This window comes from Poecile atricapillus, chromosome 16 (assembly GCF_030490865.1).
Source record: "Poecile atricapillus isolate bPoeAtr1 chromosome 16, bPoeAtr1.hap1, whole genome shotgun sequence".
Classification (NCBI taxonomy): Eukaryota; Metazoa; Chordata; class Aves; order Passeriformes; family Paridae; genus Poecile; species Poecile atricapillus.
In genome coordinates, this window is record NC_081264.1 from 2,371,050 (window position 1) to 2,387,399 (window position 16,350).

The 16,350-nt window shown below is 38.6% G+C and overlaps 1 protein-coding gene across 1 annotated transcript in view; it reads right to left on the reverse strand.

Moving 5' to 3' along the window:
- Nucleotides 1-15,914, reverse strand: part of DNAH10 (dynein axonemal heavy chain 10) — a 49,735-nt gene extending 33,821 nt beyond the window's left edge. The window contains exons 1-22 of the mRNA XM_058851762.1: nt 15,707-15,914; nt 15,317-15,409; nt 13,684-13,841; nt 12,756-12,986; nt 11,959-12,149; nt 11,309-11,507; nt 10,432-10,626; nt 10,116-10,286; nt 9,283-9,459; nt 8,809-8,934; nt 7,968-8,137; nt 7,108-7,259; nt 6,553-6,717; nt 5,889-6,096; nt 4,868-5,024; nt 3,260-3,736; nt 2,950-3,108; nt 2,306-2,408; nt 1,894-2,072; nt 1,136-1,347; nt 686-842; nt 19-252 (exon numbers count right to left, since the gene is read on the reverse strand). Coding sequence (XP_058707745.1) covers nt 19-252; nt 686-842; nt 1,136-1,347; nt 1,894-2,072; nt 2,306-2,408; nt 2,950-3,108; nt 3,260-3,736; nt 4,868-5,024; nt 5,889-6,096; nt 6,553-6,717; nt 7,108-7,259; nt 7,968-8,137; nt 8,809-8,934; nt 9,283-9,459; nt 10,116-10,286; nt 10,432-10,626; nt 11,309-11,507; nt 11,959-12,149; nt 12,756-12,986; nt 13,684-13,841; nt 15,317-15,409; nt 15,707-15,914 — 4,122 coding nt within the window. The remainder of the gene's footprint in view (nt 1-18; nt 253-685; nt 843-1,135; nt 1,348-1,893; nt 2,073-2,305; nt 2,409-2,949; nt 3,109-3,259; nt 3,737-4,867; nt 5,025-5,888; nt 6,097-6,552; nt 6,718-7,107; nt 7,260-7,967; nt 8,138-8,808; nt 8,935-9,282; nt 9,460-10,115; nt 10,287-10,431; nt 10,627-11,308; nt 11,508-11,958; nt 12,150-12,755; nt 12,987-13,683; nt 13,842-15,316; nt 15,410-15,706) is intronic.
- Between the last annotated feature and the right edge of the window lie 436 nt (nt 15,915-16,350).

Sequence of the window (16,350 nt, forward strand, 5' to 3'; positions counted from 1 at the left end):
CCAGCACTTTTCACCTACCTCACTTACTTCACTAATCAATGACAGAGTTTTTTCCCATTTTTGAGCAGTTGAAAGAAAAGGACCCACAAATCGACTGCCCAAAGCACTCTGAAGACTGACATTGTTGTCATCAAGAGTCTCTAAAATTTCCTCTACAGATCCCAGAATAAAGCCTCGTGTCTCAGTGCCTTTGGTGTACACTTCTACAGGGAATTTCATATTTTCCCACGTTTCTATTATTTCCTTCAGTCCCTGCATGTGAACATAAAAAGATGAATATTTCAGTCTTCAAAAACTGGAGAGCTATAGTCTTAGCCAAAAAAATGAAACAGCTAATCCAGTAAGATTTTTGCAAAGGTTTTCTAAATCTGGTTTATAAAGAAGGGTCTATTTCAAAGCATGATAGCAAAATAATGGGTCCTTCTTCAGATCCATTTTCATAGGACAAACTTTCTTACTGTAATCATAGAAATCCAATATGCTGCTGCCAAACCAAATTCTGCAAGGACCCTGTGCCAGTAGGAGCTCACTAACAGAGCTATAGATCTTAGCTCATGTAGCTCATGGCAGCTCCCTGAAGATGTCCAAACTTGCAGTCATGCCAATTTAAAAATCTTAAATAAAACTGATTGTTGTCATCCTTGTCTTTTTAGTTTTACTATGATTCTAAAATTCAATACATTACCTTCTCAATGTTAAGTTCTTTAACAGCAGTTCCAACTATATCACTGATAACCACGGTGTATTTATGAAGTTCCATGGCAAACATATTTTCCAAAGTGAATGTTTCTGTTTTCATTTCAAACCTTGTTCCTGTTTTCTCCATAAGGTCTTCCCAATGCCTGTTTTAAATTGACACATCAGTTTAACACCATGATACAGTAAAAAATGAAAATAATTGTAACATATAATAATGAACTCATGTTTAGCATTCTGCTGTTTTAACAAGAACTACTAGATTGAACACAAAGTATCCCAGTCATTGCAGCACCTTTCATGCTATTACACAAGTTCGTTAGGCAGAAATAGTTTCAAGCTCCAAGACATGGCATGACCCCAGTAATGGAAACTGAAAGTTCTAACAAAATACATCAAATACTTCTATATATAGTCATGTAAATAAATCAAAACAAACCTTTCTCTTAAAGCTTCATTTTTCAAATCAAGCAACAAAGGAATGGAGTTTAGAAATGCCTTCAGTTTTTTTTCCAGTTGGCTACATATTGGCATACGGCGTATCTGTCTGGGCAGCTTCCGAACGGCTTTCAGAAATCCTTCAGTTCCATCCTGAAGAACCTTGACATTGAGGTTTATCCAGAGTGTCTGAGACCATTCCTCTTTAGCTGCCTGGAAACAAGGACATTAAGAAAGAGAAAAAAATCATATTCCTTTTAGGTTTGACCCCCAAAATGTAATTGAATTAACATTTTACAAACATAGGGAGAGAAAAGTTCATGTCCAAGACAGATTCATAGCCAAACACAATCTATTAGATAAGAAATAGTAAAAAAAGGAATATGGAGAACAGGACCATACTTTACAGGGCATTTAAATTTTGGAAAAGTAAAACTTCTTAAAATAGTGAAAGCCTGAGATACGCACTGTCCCCATCCTACATCCAAAAGCAGTTTCACTGAACTGATCAGGAACCATGTGCAGTAAAATGCTATCCAGCAATTAATAGAGTCTGTTCCCATCTGATGAGAGAATGTGTTTGGCCCACCATGGAGACACAGATAGTGCTGCACTAATATTATTAAAATAATTTCATAGGGCATAGCTTATTTCATGCAGAGGCTTCAGAGTTGACAGTAACCAAGTAGCAATGTAGCCTTTGCTGTGTGCCTGTGCATGAACACGAGTGTGTCCCTGCAGACTTAGTGTGACACTCACTTTTTGTTGTGCATAAATGTCATAGACCTGCTTCAGATCTCTTGCATCTTGCTGTGCTTTTATTAAGTTTGGGTATGCTGTTGCTGGCAAGCCCAAAAGTTTCTCAGCACTGCCCAGTTCCCGCTGCCTTTTTTCCAGTCTTTCTAGTTCTTTTTCAAACATAGCCATGAGTTCTAGTCCTGGGAAAGGAGAGGAATTTTCCCAGATAAATTATCACAGGGTTAATGAGAAATAAATAAGACAGAATTTGCATATAGTCTGTAGATGTTCCAGTACTAAAAACATTCACATTCCTAGATGATGAGTTTGTATATTAATAAGGAAAGCAAAATTTTCTTGTTTTACATAAAATTTGAATTGTCCAAAGACTAATACTTTCAAAATATCACTTCATACACATTAATCCATTTACCTTTATCAAGATCATCCCCAACAACACCAGGCCCCTCAGTCAAGAGTTTCTGGAAAAAATCTTCTGTCTCTTTGCTGTAGTCTTCAACTTGTTGCTGTGTCACCTAAAAAGAACAGCATTTAAATAGTTACATTAAATAGTTTCCATTTCTAATTGTTTTTGATACTAATTACAAATATTACCTTTGTGAATATTTCTTTTACACCTCCTTTACAATCTAGGTTGCGACTGACTTCTGCTGCTTCCATAAGGAGAGTCTCCCACACTTCCCTAAGACTGTCAGACTTTTCTTGCTCTTCTTTAGGTACCTAAAACAAAACAATTAGCACCTCTCACAAGACATAAGTAGACATACACTTTCACAGGGAAGTGAGGAATATGTGCTCACATTATATATTTGCAAAACACAAAACCTAACTGAAACAACCTTAATCAGATTTAAACACATGCCATATGTCCATTTTAAAGTGAGCATACTGATTTGAGAAGGGAGTTTGGACTACAGAGTCTCCAGACATCCCTTCAAACCTCAACAACACTGTAATTCTGTAACACATCTTAAAAGGAAAACATTTCTTCATTCACATAGGAGGCATTTGTACTCTTAGCTGAGATCTGAAAGGTTTGATGAGACATGCACTTACTGGAATATTGTACATTGCAAGAGTTCTGTATCTCTCCACGATGTCCAAGTATCTCAGTTCCACCTCAACAGTTACATCTCTGACCACCCCAAATGCGCTCAGGACAACTCTGAGATCATCCAGGGTTTCAGGAGGTCTATTCACATTCTCTGATATTTTCTGTAAAAAGTGAAGATAATTTCCAGAATCAACACTGACAAAGCAATTGTTAGAATTACAATAATGAGTCAAACACAAGTAAATAACATGCCAGATTCATTTTTAGTCTATGTGATAAAGATAACAAAAAAAACAAACTGAAAACACCTACCTGAATCTCATCTTGAAGGCGGAAGAGCTCCTCTCTTGCTAACTCATTAAGCAACTTCCCAAGTGACATCATCCAGCTTTTAGCATTCTCCTGCACTGCAGTGGCTAAAGGAGCCAGCTGAAGCCTGATAAATTGTTCATCTTTAATCAAGGGCTGTTGAGTCACTTCCTGAGCTACCTTCATGTAGAACTGCAAGTGCTCATCAAAGATAACACAGGAAGGCTTTTCTGCAGCTAAACGGTCCAGGACTGTGCCTTTGTCTGATTTCCACAGTGGGTCATACCTCTTCCATTGCTCCAAACACTTGCTGAGGGAAGCCAGGAGTTTGTGGACATTCTGAGTGATGAGAGCAGTCTGTTCAATTATCAGAGGGCTCTGGGAGACGTCACTGTAAAAGCTGAAAGTGACAACTTCATCCGCCTTGACATGCTGAGGAGGGCATTCAATACACGTTCCGTGCATCCATCGTATGAAATGCTGGAGTTTTAAAGACAGGGTCAGAAAACAGTTACCTTGCTGAGTAATTTTAGTTAAATCATTCATAGAATGGTTTAGGTTGAAAAGCCCTCTAAAGATCATTTAGTCTAAGCAGTCCAGGACTATCAAGTCACCCACCAAATTGTACATGTTCCCCTGTGCCACATCTACACATCCTCCAGGAACTTCCACCACTGGCCTGAAAAGCCTGTTCCAAAGCTTTCTTCCATTTCAGTGGAGGAATTCACCATTATTTAGTACACAATGTAGGCAGTGATATCAATGATTTCTCAAACTAATTGTTTTTCTGACAGCAAAAAAGAAATCACACTTTCCCATCAACTTGAGAAGAGTTAATTTCATCCTAAAAAAACTTTTCCATGCGTTACTCAATCTGCTTCTAAAATCTCTGCTGAGCAACAATATAGCATGACACAGAGGAAAAGGTATTGGCTCAGTCTGAATGCAGCAATGGAGCACAACAGCAAATCTGAGCACAAAAAGCACACTTAAACTAAATTTATTAATTTCAGGTGACATCTGGAATCATTTGTCCAGCAGCAGCAGGCAGGAACATTGTCACATTATTTGGCTTCTTTTCAGGACAGCAGTTCAGTGTGAAACTATTTATGAAGGAAAATATTGCTACATCATTGCCAGTAAATTAAATACTTCATCTAGGTATTTACTGTCCTGGATGCCTTTCTCCAACATTTTCTGAACTGTTTTTTCCGCTGCTTCTAATGTAATGTAGAGGAGGCCACTCGTGTGCCTTATTCCACCAGCTTACTCATACATCAGAAAGCAACATCTGCAGGCAATCTGAAAAGTACTTCTGATGTATGTTGATTTATAGAACCAAATCATGTCCTTACACTAGCAAAACTGCTAAAAAGTAACCAACAATTTTACCCGAGTAAAAATGGTATGGATTTTTTCCCCCTGATCATCAGTTTGTAAAATTAGGGCAGTCTGAAAAATTAGAACAATGTACTGGATATTCTGATTTTAAGGTAAAGCAACATGAATCTCCCCTTTGACATTTATGCTTACCCAAGCATAAAATAAAATGAGTTCATTATAATCACAAACAAACTCTGTAAACAAAAAGAAATCTTTATCAAAAATCACCTTAGTGATCTCAACACAGTCTTGGATAGATTGCACAGTCATTTTTTCAATCTCACCGGCACTGGGTTGCATGGTTATCTCACGAACAGATAAAACAGCTTCTATTTGTAACAGTGGCACATTTGCAAGAACAGTTGCATTAAAAGCCTGTAAATTCCTGAGAAAGGGAAAAAATAGTGTCAAAGACAGAAATAATCAGGTGCTGCCCCCAGGAAAATGCCTAAGAGAGGCTGCAATTTTCAAGTGCATGCTTAGATCTGTAACCTGTGTTATCACTGATTCCAGCTGGAAACACTGATGTGTCTGGAAGAAAAACCGTCCTGCTAAACTGATTTAATGCAAAAGCTTGACTTGCTAAAAGAAGCTGTTGGAAGGAATGAATAGAGGTATTTTGGTGCAAAAGGATCCTCAGACTGTGGTCAACTTCACTGCAAGAGCCCAGACAAGAAATCATAGCAAAGTCATCTGAGCATTACAAAACATGGCTCATGGGAAGAAGAGATGGTTGGGAAGCGTAAGTAGATATTACAATAAGCTGCAATGCTGTATTGCAATAATACCTTGCTTGTAAGAAAAGCCTTCATAATATCACGCTCCAGCATTGCCCTCAGCCACTGCAGAACAAGCAAAACCTTTGTTCTTGGAATTGTGTCCCATGCAGTACAGGGAGGCACCTGGCACCTAGACACCAAGTTCTCAAGATCATGTTCTTTAGGAGAACAAAACCTTGACTTTAGAGACAAACCAGGGAAGTGCAACTATACACATTGAAGAAAACTTGTCTTATTTCCCTCTTCTGCCAACAATATGCCAATATCCATTTTCTCAGAATCTGGGTTTCCTCTGTATCTTGTTATCAGTTCTCCATTCTTCATAGGGAAAAAATCAGTAGAAATACAAATCTTCCACAAACTGTAAGTCATTGATGGGTTCAAACAGAATGTCAGTACACACACTCATCAACAGATCCAGGAGAACCTGAAGATGACTGGAAACCCATTAAAGTAAACTATTTACTTACTTCACAATTAACTGTGTCAACATCTGATAAATCCTATTTTCCCAATATGCATAATAGGAAGCTAATCTTGGAGATTTGCCACTGTTTGTATTGGCAACTCGCCTTTCCACTTCTATTAGCAATTGTGGAATTGCAGAATACTTTCTAATCAGTTGTTCCACATCTTTTGCTTGTTCACACTTAACATAGTCAAAAAATTCTTTTGCTCCTGCAACAGATACAAAAAAATAGCATTCTTAACTGCAAGAAATCAAACAGTTTCATGCACTGGAATAATTACCTGGGTTTTATTTGTGAACATGAAATTGGCCTGTATAATGATAAAAATATATTCACTTATTAATGCTTAATTTATTAATATTTCAGCCCTCTGAAATATGGATTTTAATTTGATTCAATTATTAAATAGCAACCTTTTTACAACTATGAAGTATTGAAAGAAATTTGATCTATCACTCACTTAAGTGACAGAGAGATCTGGCAGATAATGGCTGCCATTTCCATCTGAGGAAACCAGTTCCATCATCTGTTACACCCTGAATTATTACTATAACCAGTTTTGGTAACAATTAAAACAGTTGGTCTTAGCAACCAAAACCACAAAGTAGCAGACAGAGAAAAATAAAACACCACAGAGCTTGGAAATGAAAATGTAAAGACTTACCTGGAAGTTTGTCACCATTTTTTGAATGTGGAAACTTAAAGAGATCTGTTGATTCTATGGACTGAAGTTTGCTGCTCATGTCTTCAGAAATATTATGAATCTGATGGACAAGTAACTCTAACTTTCCAATGGTTTGTGTACATTGGACAATAAATTCACCAATACCTTGAAATAAATAATAACAATTTGGTTTTTTCCTCTTTTGACAGGTATTTCACCAATGCATCAAAATTGCCACAACCAGACATATTTTACCTCTAAGAATGACCCAAGGTTCTGCAAAATCATAGATTAGGTGTTCTCTCAGCTAATCCTTCATCTTGCTCCCTTACAGCTTTTAGCTAAGTGTTTCTTACCATCTCCAGTGTTTTAAACATAATAAAAACACAAGAAATATCTCCTGGATCCGAGTTTGTCTAACCTGCTATTCTGCCCCTGTGGCAAGAGGATGAATAATATGTTCTGCCATCATAAAAAACAGATTTCAGAACTGAGGAGATTTTTTTTAACTAAAAATAAGTATCTAAGGCCATTTTAAAATAGTATCTCCATTACCTACGGACTTCCACGTGAGTCTTTTGTGTCCTGCTTTCAATATTCTCCAGAGTTCTTGGATGTAATGACCAAGAAGTTTGGTTTCTGCTTCATTCATCATCTCCATTAATTTGTGATAGCGATCCAGCATGGCTTTTAATTTATTTGTGTAACTAAGGAATATAAGAAACACAAAAAAACAAAACACAAACATGATGATTTTCTTGAAAAACAGCTCCAAACTCCACCAAAGAGCAGAGAACTTTCATTCTATTCAGACTTTCATATAAAGCAAAATTTGCAGAACTAACCACTGAATATGTATTGATTATAAATGTAATTTATTTCCCACTGAAAACAAAAGAAAAGTTTCATATGGTTCCAGTAGTAGTTGGACAAGCCTCTCCTGCCCCAGCTCAGAAAGTTATGGAGACAGCCCCAGTTTGAAGGACATTAGTGAACTGAACAGGTGAACTTTAAAATCCATTTAGGGACTTATTAGCACATCTGTGTGCTAAATGTCTGTGATAATTTGGACACAACTAACTTATCCAAGACTGTACAGGAAGAATGCAATAGCAAGCTTAAATTAACTGAAATCTAAATGTAAATAACAATTCAGTGCAAATTATTTTCCTCTCAGATTTGGACAAGCTGTTAATTTGTATAACATCCCTACAGCATAAAGGGTGCAAAGAGCGCCAGAGAAAAGCTTATCAGTGCAACACAGCCATTAGAAACTGCACCCTAAAAAAAAAGAATCATAAGGGCTCTCATATTTCCAAAATGTGCTGACTTGGGGCCTGTTCTGACTTGGGGTGAAATCACTTGAAATGCAGCCATAAGCCTGTACGTGAGCAGACATTCTGTTACAGCCCTACCTAAGGTATTTGTCTTCCTGTAATGCCACATATCTCGCCATTTCTGGGACTGGAAGCCCTAGTTGTTCCATGTACTTTGTTTCAATGATAATATCTTGGATTTCAGGAGAAAAATTCAGAGTGAAGCTGACACTTTTCTTGTTAGTGACAGGCTCCTCTGTTGCAGAGCTCTACAACACAAGAAAGAGCAGCAGAAAGGAGAGGAGCACAAACTTAACATTACAAGGTAAAGGGGAACTTTTGGAGACATTTGATAAGGCAGAAGTCAGAATGACTGACATTCAGAGCTTGTGCAAATACCTTTAAAATTTGATAGTAACTTCAGCATTCTTGGTTCCAAAAATTACACAGAACTACCATTTCAGTTGTTGATAACAAGGAACAAACCAAATCACCTCTACACACCACTGCAACCAGTTACAGCAGAAATCCCAGTGGAAATTCAGAGTCAGACAAAAGTTTGGTAGGAACAGCATGCTGCAAGATCTCTGCTGGAAACCTGCCTCTACCTAACTTTATTCCCAAGTACTGTAGCAATGTCCTAAAAATGTTGTACCAAAACCTAAAAATTAACAGGAACTACAGCACAGAAAAACACACAGAGAAACAACATCCAATCATTTGCTAGGTGATTCAGGAGCTGTCTTATAAAGGACTACAAACAATTCTGAGCTCAGAACTTTTTCTAAATCTATGTTTAAAATACTGATCTTAAAAAATTCTCGCTGACCATTGGGTAGGTTTAAGTTTTTCCCCTCAGAGAAGCCTAGTACACAATCTTCCTACATTTCACCTGCTCAGAAGTCTCTAGATTAACATTTGTTGCAGCCCCATCAGTGACAACAGTTAGTAGAGTATCTTTCAGTAACATAGGAAGCATGTGTTCTGTCCTCTCTCTCCACTGACAGTATTTTTGATCTTCATACTCTTGCATTTTCTTGGTCACTTGTAGATACATTTGTTTCACCTAGAAAGGACAACTCTGTATAAGTCATTTTAAAGACCATGAGAAATGTTCAAGTAACCTGTCCTAATATGGTCTCACAATATGGTTTCTGTTTTTTATTAGATAAGGGAACAAGTAACACCCTGTAATTAATGAAGACACTGGAGAATTTGGGCTCTTGAATTATGCGATTGATTCCATCACTGTCTCCCTGGGAAACAGTGGGAAGGTTTCAATCCAGTTTTCACATCTAACATGGCCTGTGCAAAGACTTGGGACTTCCCCTCATATTAGAGCACTTTCACATCTTTAGAAGTGCATAACGAAATTTGTTCCTTCCTTCAACAAGTACCAAAAGACCCAACATACTTCCTTTCCACGTTCAGAGGCAAGCAACTCCTCTTCTTCTTGGAGTCGAGTAATGGTGTGTTTGATCCGATGGGAAAGGGATCGGGACCAGGATATTGCTCCAGCCACTGGAGGATGGCTCTTGTACAGAGGTGGATCCTTGAAGTTCTGAACAAAGATTTGCTTAACAGTTTCAACCTATAAGAGAATAAAATATTGCAAAGAATCATTTTCCCACTGCTTGTCTATGATCACTGTCTGACACACAGCACAAGTTCTGAAGTAATTCCAGGAGCAGGATAAAAATAATTCTTTAGTCTTCATTTCTCTATCTTGTGGAGCTGCCATTATGGCAGCATTTTCTGTAAGATTACATTTTATTGTGAAGTTCAATATTCTTTGAAATATCAATAAAAAAAAGCTGATATGAAAAGCTTTCCAATATACAATCTTCTACATTCTAGCCTTCCAAAGTTGATCTATGACACCTGATTATACCATGAACTTGGCCATGACAAGAAAGCTGCAGGGTATAAAACACCCATTTTCTCAGGAAGGGTGAGCTGGTGTTTATGAGGTGCAGGAATAGCCACAAGACTTGCTGCATTCAGAGCACTTTCCTGTTCCCACACAGTGTCTCACATATACAGATGTGCACAACATTTCAGCAGATTAACCAGATTATTTCTCCAACTGGGTCCCAAAAAAGGAGAGCAATTGTCATGTTTATTTATAAAAGTTTTCAGTCTTTTAGATAGTAAATGACACCACACAGGTATTTAGATATACAGATTTATGATTTTCATTAGGTGAAGAACTTCATGTACTGGATAAGAAATCCCTAAAATGAATACCTCTTTACAATATTGCTCCAAAACATCACTGAACTTTTTCATGAACTGCTTATTAATAGTTTCACGAATCTGGATGTGTTTGTACTTTAACAGCAGGTCAAAAGTAGCTTCTGCTGATCGAAGGGTCGTAAAAGATTCATCAATAAATCTTGTCATCTTTTCTTCAATATCCTAAACAAAGGAGGAAAGCAAAGAAACCTTGTCACTTGGAAATTCATCCTGCAAAACCAAGAAAAGGTGGCAAAATTAAAATACTTTTTAATAATAGCAGCCAAGCTTTTTTTTTTTTTTGGAAATCACAATATATGGTACTTACTGTAACATCTTCTCTAAATTCTTCCATAACAAATGCCCAGTCACGTGCACTTTCCATGCTAAAAGGATCGAAGGTCAGGTCTTCCATAGGACTAATTATTATATTTACTTCTCTCCGTAGTTCATCAACACCCTTTGGATTTTCTGTCACAGTTATCAGCTCAGGAATAAATATATTGTAAAGCTCTTCAGTGACCTATTCATTCAGAAGAACATACCATAAAGCTTTCCTTTTAATATTTTTTCTGCCACTGAATACATTATTGTTAATTTTTTCCTTTAAAAAATATCAACCACTCAGAGAATGATCAGTTTGTACTGTGATTTAAATTTAAAATATTTTAATACGAGACACTGAAGAAAACACAGCAACAATCTACAGGCCCAGAACTTCAGTTGTTATAACAGATAATACTCAGTTATTAGTTCTTTTCACTCCACTTTATATACAGTTTATTGATAGACCATATTGCTAATTACCCAGACTTAAATTAGCCTAAACACAGCATCTCTCCATTCATATGTTATTCTGCAATTAATACACAGATTCACAGATGGCTACATTTTATAATACAGTATACTTGAATGCTATTTTATCTAAATCATTAGGGTGGCAACCCATGAAAATCACAAATGTGTGAAACAGTTGCTGCAATCTCTCATGTTCACACCATGCACACAGTGGCACCTTTCCCCAGCCACTACCTGGAGAAAAGTTATTCCACCTCCAGCAATAAATGCAGTTTTGTTGGAATCAAAGGTACTTCTCACATCTCAAACACAAAACTAAAAGTTGTTAACAAGTCTAAGCCTTCAACACAAAAGAATCTCTACAAAACACAGTAATGACACAACCTATTTATTGTCTATATTCCTACCTGAAAAATATCATACAGATCTTGACAGATTGTAACCATATAATCCGTTTTCTCAAATAAACGTTTCACATCAAATTTCCAGTATCGCCTACTTCCTGACTCTTCAACTTGGATACAAGTAGTAAAATAACATTTTTTCCATTGTTCAAGAGTGGTTTTGGCTTCTGTTATTTTCTTTTTTGCAGCAGCTGTGTCTTGTCTATTGACCAAATCAACACAGTTAAGATATTACAGATAGAATTACTATAGATAAAAAAATCCTACTTCATCTGGAATAGTATACCCTGGTTTAGCAGCTTCTAACTATACAAGATCTAGGCAAAATTTATAACTTATTTTCAATGTGATTTTGAAAGGAGATATTACTTGAGGAGTGATTTTGATTATATTTATGCCACTTTTTACCCCTATCTTTCTATTTGTTTTATTGATTTATGTTCTTTCAATACAAAAGAGGACAAGAACCTATTTCTTCAGGGCTGATTTAGTAATTTGTGACAATTACAAAATAAATTTACTTTTAACTCACCTTCCAATACAACTTCAGATGGTTGAAAAACGCGGACACCTTTATCATTTACTACAATTCATGTAAGACAAGCAAAGCTTTTGATAAATACAGTCCTGTCCAACAGAAACCCAGCACTTACTTAAAGAGTGTTTGCAGATCCACAACTCTGCGCACTCTTGCGGAAATCTCCCATGAAATTCGCTCCAAGAGCGGCACCATGCGCTCCTCCTTGTTGTAGTGCCGTGACATGATCCACACCAGCCTCAGGGCATTCAGCAGGGAAGGGATTGTATGTGAGATAACATCAATCCCAGTGCCAGTTGATAAATTCTATGAAATGCATATTGTGGGTAAGATGTCATGAAAACATACAAATGCATATTCAGTAAATTAATATTTATTCTGTAGATGCCTCATGTTATGAAAGTCTGTAACATTATTAAATAGATAACCTGGACAAGGAGACATCCTGGTGCCTAAATAACACATGTGGTTAAAGATGTGCAAATCTGCACCTTTTGCTCCAAATTATTTTAGGTCCTGATTTTAAATTTTGGCTCAACTCTTTGTTTGAATGACCTTCAATACAATTTAAACTTTGAAACATCAGCTGTAATTTGTGGTAGGAACTACCTAAAAAATGGAGTAGAGAAATCTTTGTTTTCCCCAGTTCAGCTATGCCATCAAAACTCCCACAGCTGGACTACAAACCAAGTGCTCACAGCTCTGAGCTTTCAAACTTTAGAACCACTGAAACTGAAACAAAATAAGCAATTCTTTGTTAAAATTAAATATGATTTGTTAATCTAGCATATCTCTTTATTGCTGCTAAAAAGTGAAAAAATAAACAAGAGGTGATTACATCAACAGAGAAATCAACTCAGAGAAATCAAACAGAGAGTTCAAACTTCACCAAGTTTTCTCAAGGATAGGTACCTTCAAATGGCGTTCAAGAGTTGAGAGAAACTTAGCATTATCTTGAGCTTGCATGTGATGTTTTTTGAGGTCACTTAAGACTATCTGTAAATCTCCAGTAAACTTAGATTCAGCTTCCTGTAGTATTTCCAGGACTTTTTGCACCTCTGGAAGCTTTAATTGTTCCATAAGAGCACTTAAAGTAGCATTTTTTTCATGCCAGAGGTAAATCTCTGCAAGTGGACTATTACCCTACAAGTAATGTGGGATCAAATAAAAAAAGCTGAATTAGCATTATGCAAGAGTGAATATTTATAATCAGAATTATATTTGTTCCTTCTTTCCAGTAAACTTTATGCTGAGAGAAACCTGATATGATTTAGCCATGCAAAAAAGCCAGACAGAAGAAGACCCCTGAAATAAAGAGTTGTGCAAACACTGAAGGGAACTGCTTATGGGGAGTATATCCCTGAACTTATGGCTTTTGCACAGGTAACTTTATAGACATAAAACCAATCAGCATGTTTAGTGGTATTGGTAATATATGTGTTTGCAGAATCAAAACCTGAAAATAAGAATTTTTTTCTTTTGTTTGAGATCACTTTTTTGAAAAAAAAAAAGAAAAAAATATAGCTGTCTATTAAAAAAAATACTCAGTGCAGCTTTTAATATTTCTTGTCTCTTTAGAAGAGAGTAGATAACAAAAGTCCCTTCATTTTCCAGTTATCCTGTGTGGGTAGGATCTGCAGTGAATTATCTCATATTTTATTTATATTCTACTTCCCAGAGCCACACAGTTCCTCACTACTTTTGTTCTACTTTCCAAGAATTAGCAAATGGTTTTCCAACAATCAAACACGAAGAGGAATTAAAAATTAACACAGTTCTTGTGGGGAAATGAAGCAAAACCTCCAGGAATAAAAGGATCACAGGTAACAGGAAATGCTACCTGTGGAACCTTTTCCAGTTCCTCCTCCAGAACTCTGGATATTAATTTCTGCCAGGTCACTGCACAGCTTTTCAGAGACTGAACCACTTCTGGAACTGTGGCAAGAACAGTCACTTCTCCATCTAGATTTCCAGTTGGCATCTCCAGTTTAAGATGTCCTATTGGAAGAAACGCACACAGAATGAACCATCTTGCTCTGGCAGCATTGGTAATGTGGCACCACTGGACATGTCCATCCCCTCTCCCACTCTTACTCCAAACCCTTTGAAAGACTTATCACTAATTTCATCAATTTCTCCATGCTGCCTGCTATGCTTCAGGGCAGGAAAAGCACTGCTGATATCAGCAAAGAGTAGCTTTAACCAAATATATTTGTCATTCTACATAAAGCCACTCTCAGGTGAACCTTGTTCTGATGCCATGTGCTCTAATCACCACAGTGCTGGCAGAGGCAGAACATTCCCTTCACCTGGTATACTCAGCTGAGTTTCACTCCTCGTTAGAGTATCAGAGTCCTCCACAGGCTTTACAGGTTCAGTTTCAGACACATTCACTTCTTCAGAATCTGTCTTTTCACTGTCTGAATCAAAGGAAGTTTTCTTAGCCTGCTGCTGACCATGGGAGAAAGCTGGTGAAAACTGAATTGAAACAGGTGCCACAGATTAGATGGTTCATATTTAAAAAAAGAAAAAAGAAAAAAGCTTACTAGCAATGTACTTAATCATTAGATATTGTTTTAAAATCTAATTTAAGTGCGTCTCCTTTCATTTCACATCCTCAGCATCATTCTCTCTGCCTCAAGTTCTGCAGTGTGCCTTTATGAAAGTCTGTAATCACTGAAATAGAGGTGTCTGGTGTCATACTTAAATGATTCTCAAATAGGCAAAAAAATGGGGAAACAGAATAGCAAATAAGGTTTAACAAAAACTTCATTTTGAAATATGAATATAACTTATTAAATATTAATATTTCTTATGCATAGTCCATATAATGTTAAATAGGAAAATCACTCCTAGAAACACTCAAGATTCCATATATAAAAGCTGTCACTCATTTACCTGTGAGATGGCACTCTTTAGCATCGAGAGAGTATCATCAGTCAGCATACCAGACTTTATCACTTGAGGAAGAATCTTATTAGCTTCAGTCAGGTCACTAGGCACAGCAACTCTTTCTAAACAGTATACAAAAAATTAGTATAAATCTAATTAATTGATACAGAAAGTACAAAGTCATTTTCATAATAAGTTAAAGCTCTAATAAAACACTATTAGTGATGTTCAAAACTAGTGCTGGTTTTAATAGTGCAAATGCTTTTTCAGAAAGGGCACAAATCACCTGGTTCTAAGTGTTTACAACCAAGCCTGATAATTAGAATATCCTTTAATGTTCAAAAGAACAGTAGCTTGATTTGAACTCTTACTCTGCAGTCAGAGGAGGAAAACCTTGCATGAAATGCAAGTTAAATGATGAAGCATCCCTGACCCTGGCTCTATTCTGAGCGTTTTCCTACCGAGTTAAATAAGTTGGATGTGCACTATCCTGAGTTCCAGTCTCTATCATCTTCACAATGGGAAGTGCTGTTTAATGCAAAACTGAAAATGCTAAGGCTGCAGGTCTTCAGGGTACATACCTTTGGTGTCTCTCAGAAAATATACAGTAGAATTTGACACAAACTCTTCTGGAATTTCATTAAAAGCCACATGGAAACGCTCCTTCGTGCCACCTGCACAAATGCAAAATGGGGCGAAAGCATGATATAACAGTGCAGAGGGATGATGCAAATCCCGCAAATAGAGAGACAAAATTCCAGAAATGGGTGGGATAGAAGGGGTTCAGGAAAACACAGCCCAAGGGGTAGGGAGGGAGGAAAAAGGGCTAAAATAGGGGTCATGGGGCTGCGACTCAGCAGATGGGACGAAGAGGGGTTTGAGGGAGGGGGAACCAGGGAGTTGGGGCTAGGTCAACCGAGGTAGAACTTAGCGTGCCGGGGCAGGGGGAGCCTTTCCCACCCCCTCCTCACCTTCCGGGCCGGGCCTCTCGGCCCGCAGCAGCAGCAGCGCCGTGCCCACCCCGCTCGCATCCTCGGGGCCAAGGCCGAGGAAGAGCAGCACGACCCGCGCATCCTCGCCGCGGCTCAGCAGCTCCTCGAAAGACGCCGGCTCGCTCAGACCCAGCAGGGCGAGCGCTCGGTCCCGCAGCCACCGCACCCGCACGTCGTCCAGGCTCATGGCGGCAACCGGCCCGACGCCTCTCGGTGGCCACGGCAACTATGAGGGGTGGAGCGACGGCAGCTGCCCGCCCTCAGCCCGCTTCGGGAGGCTCCGTGCCCGCCTCAGGAGGCGCCTCGAGCGGCCGTGCTCCCGTACCGAGCCTGCCCCGCGCGGACCTTGCTGCGCCACACGGGCCGCCCGTCGCGAGCGCTGTTTCCCCTCGGCAACAGCCGCTCGCTCCCCTCAACACCGGCCGGTTATCACGGCCGCTCGCTCCCCTCAACACCGGCCGGTTGTCACGGCCGCTCGCTCCCCTCAACACCGGCCGGTTGTCACGGCCGCTCGCTCCCCTCAACACCGGCCGGTTGTCACGGCCGCTCGCTCCCCTCAACACCGGCCGGTTATCACGGCTGCTCGGTCCCTTCAACACCGGCCGGTTGTCACGGCCGCTCGC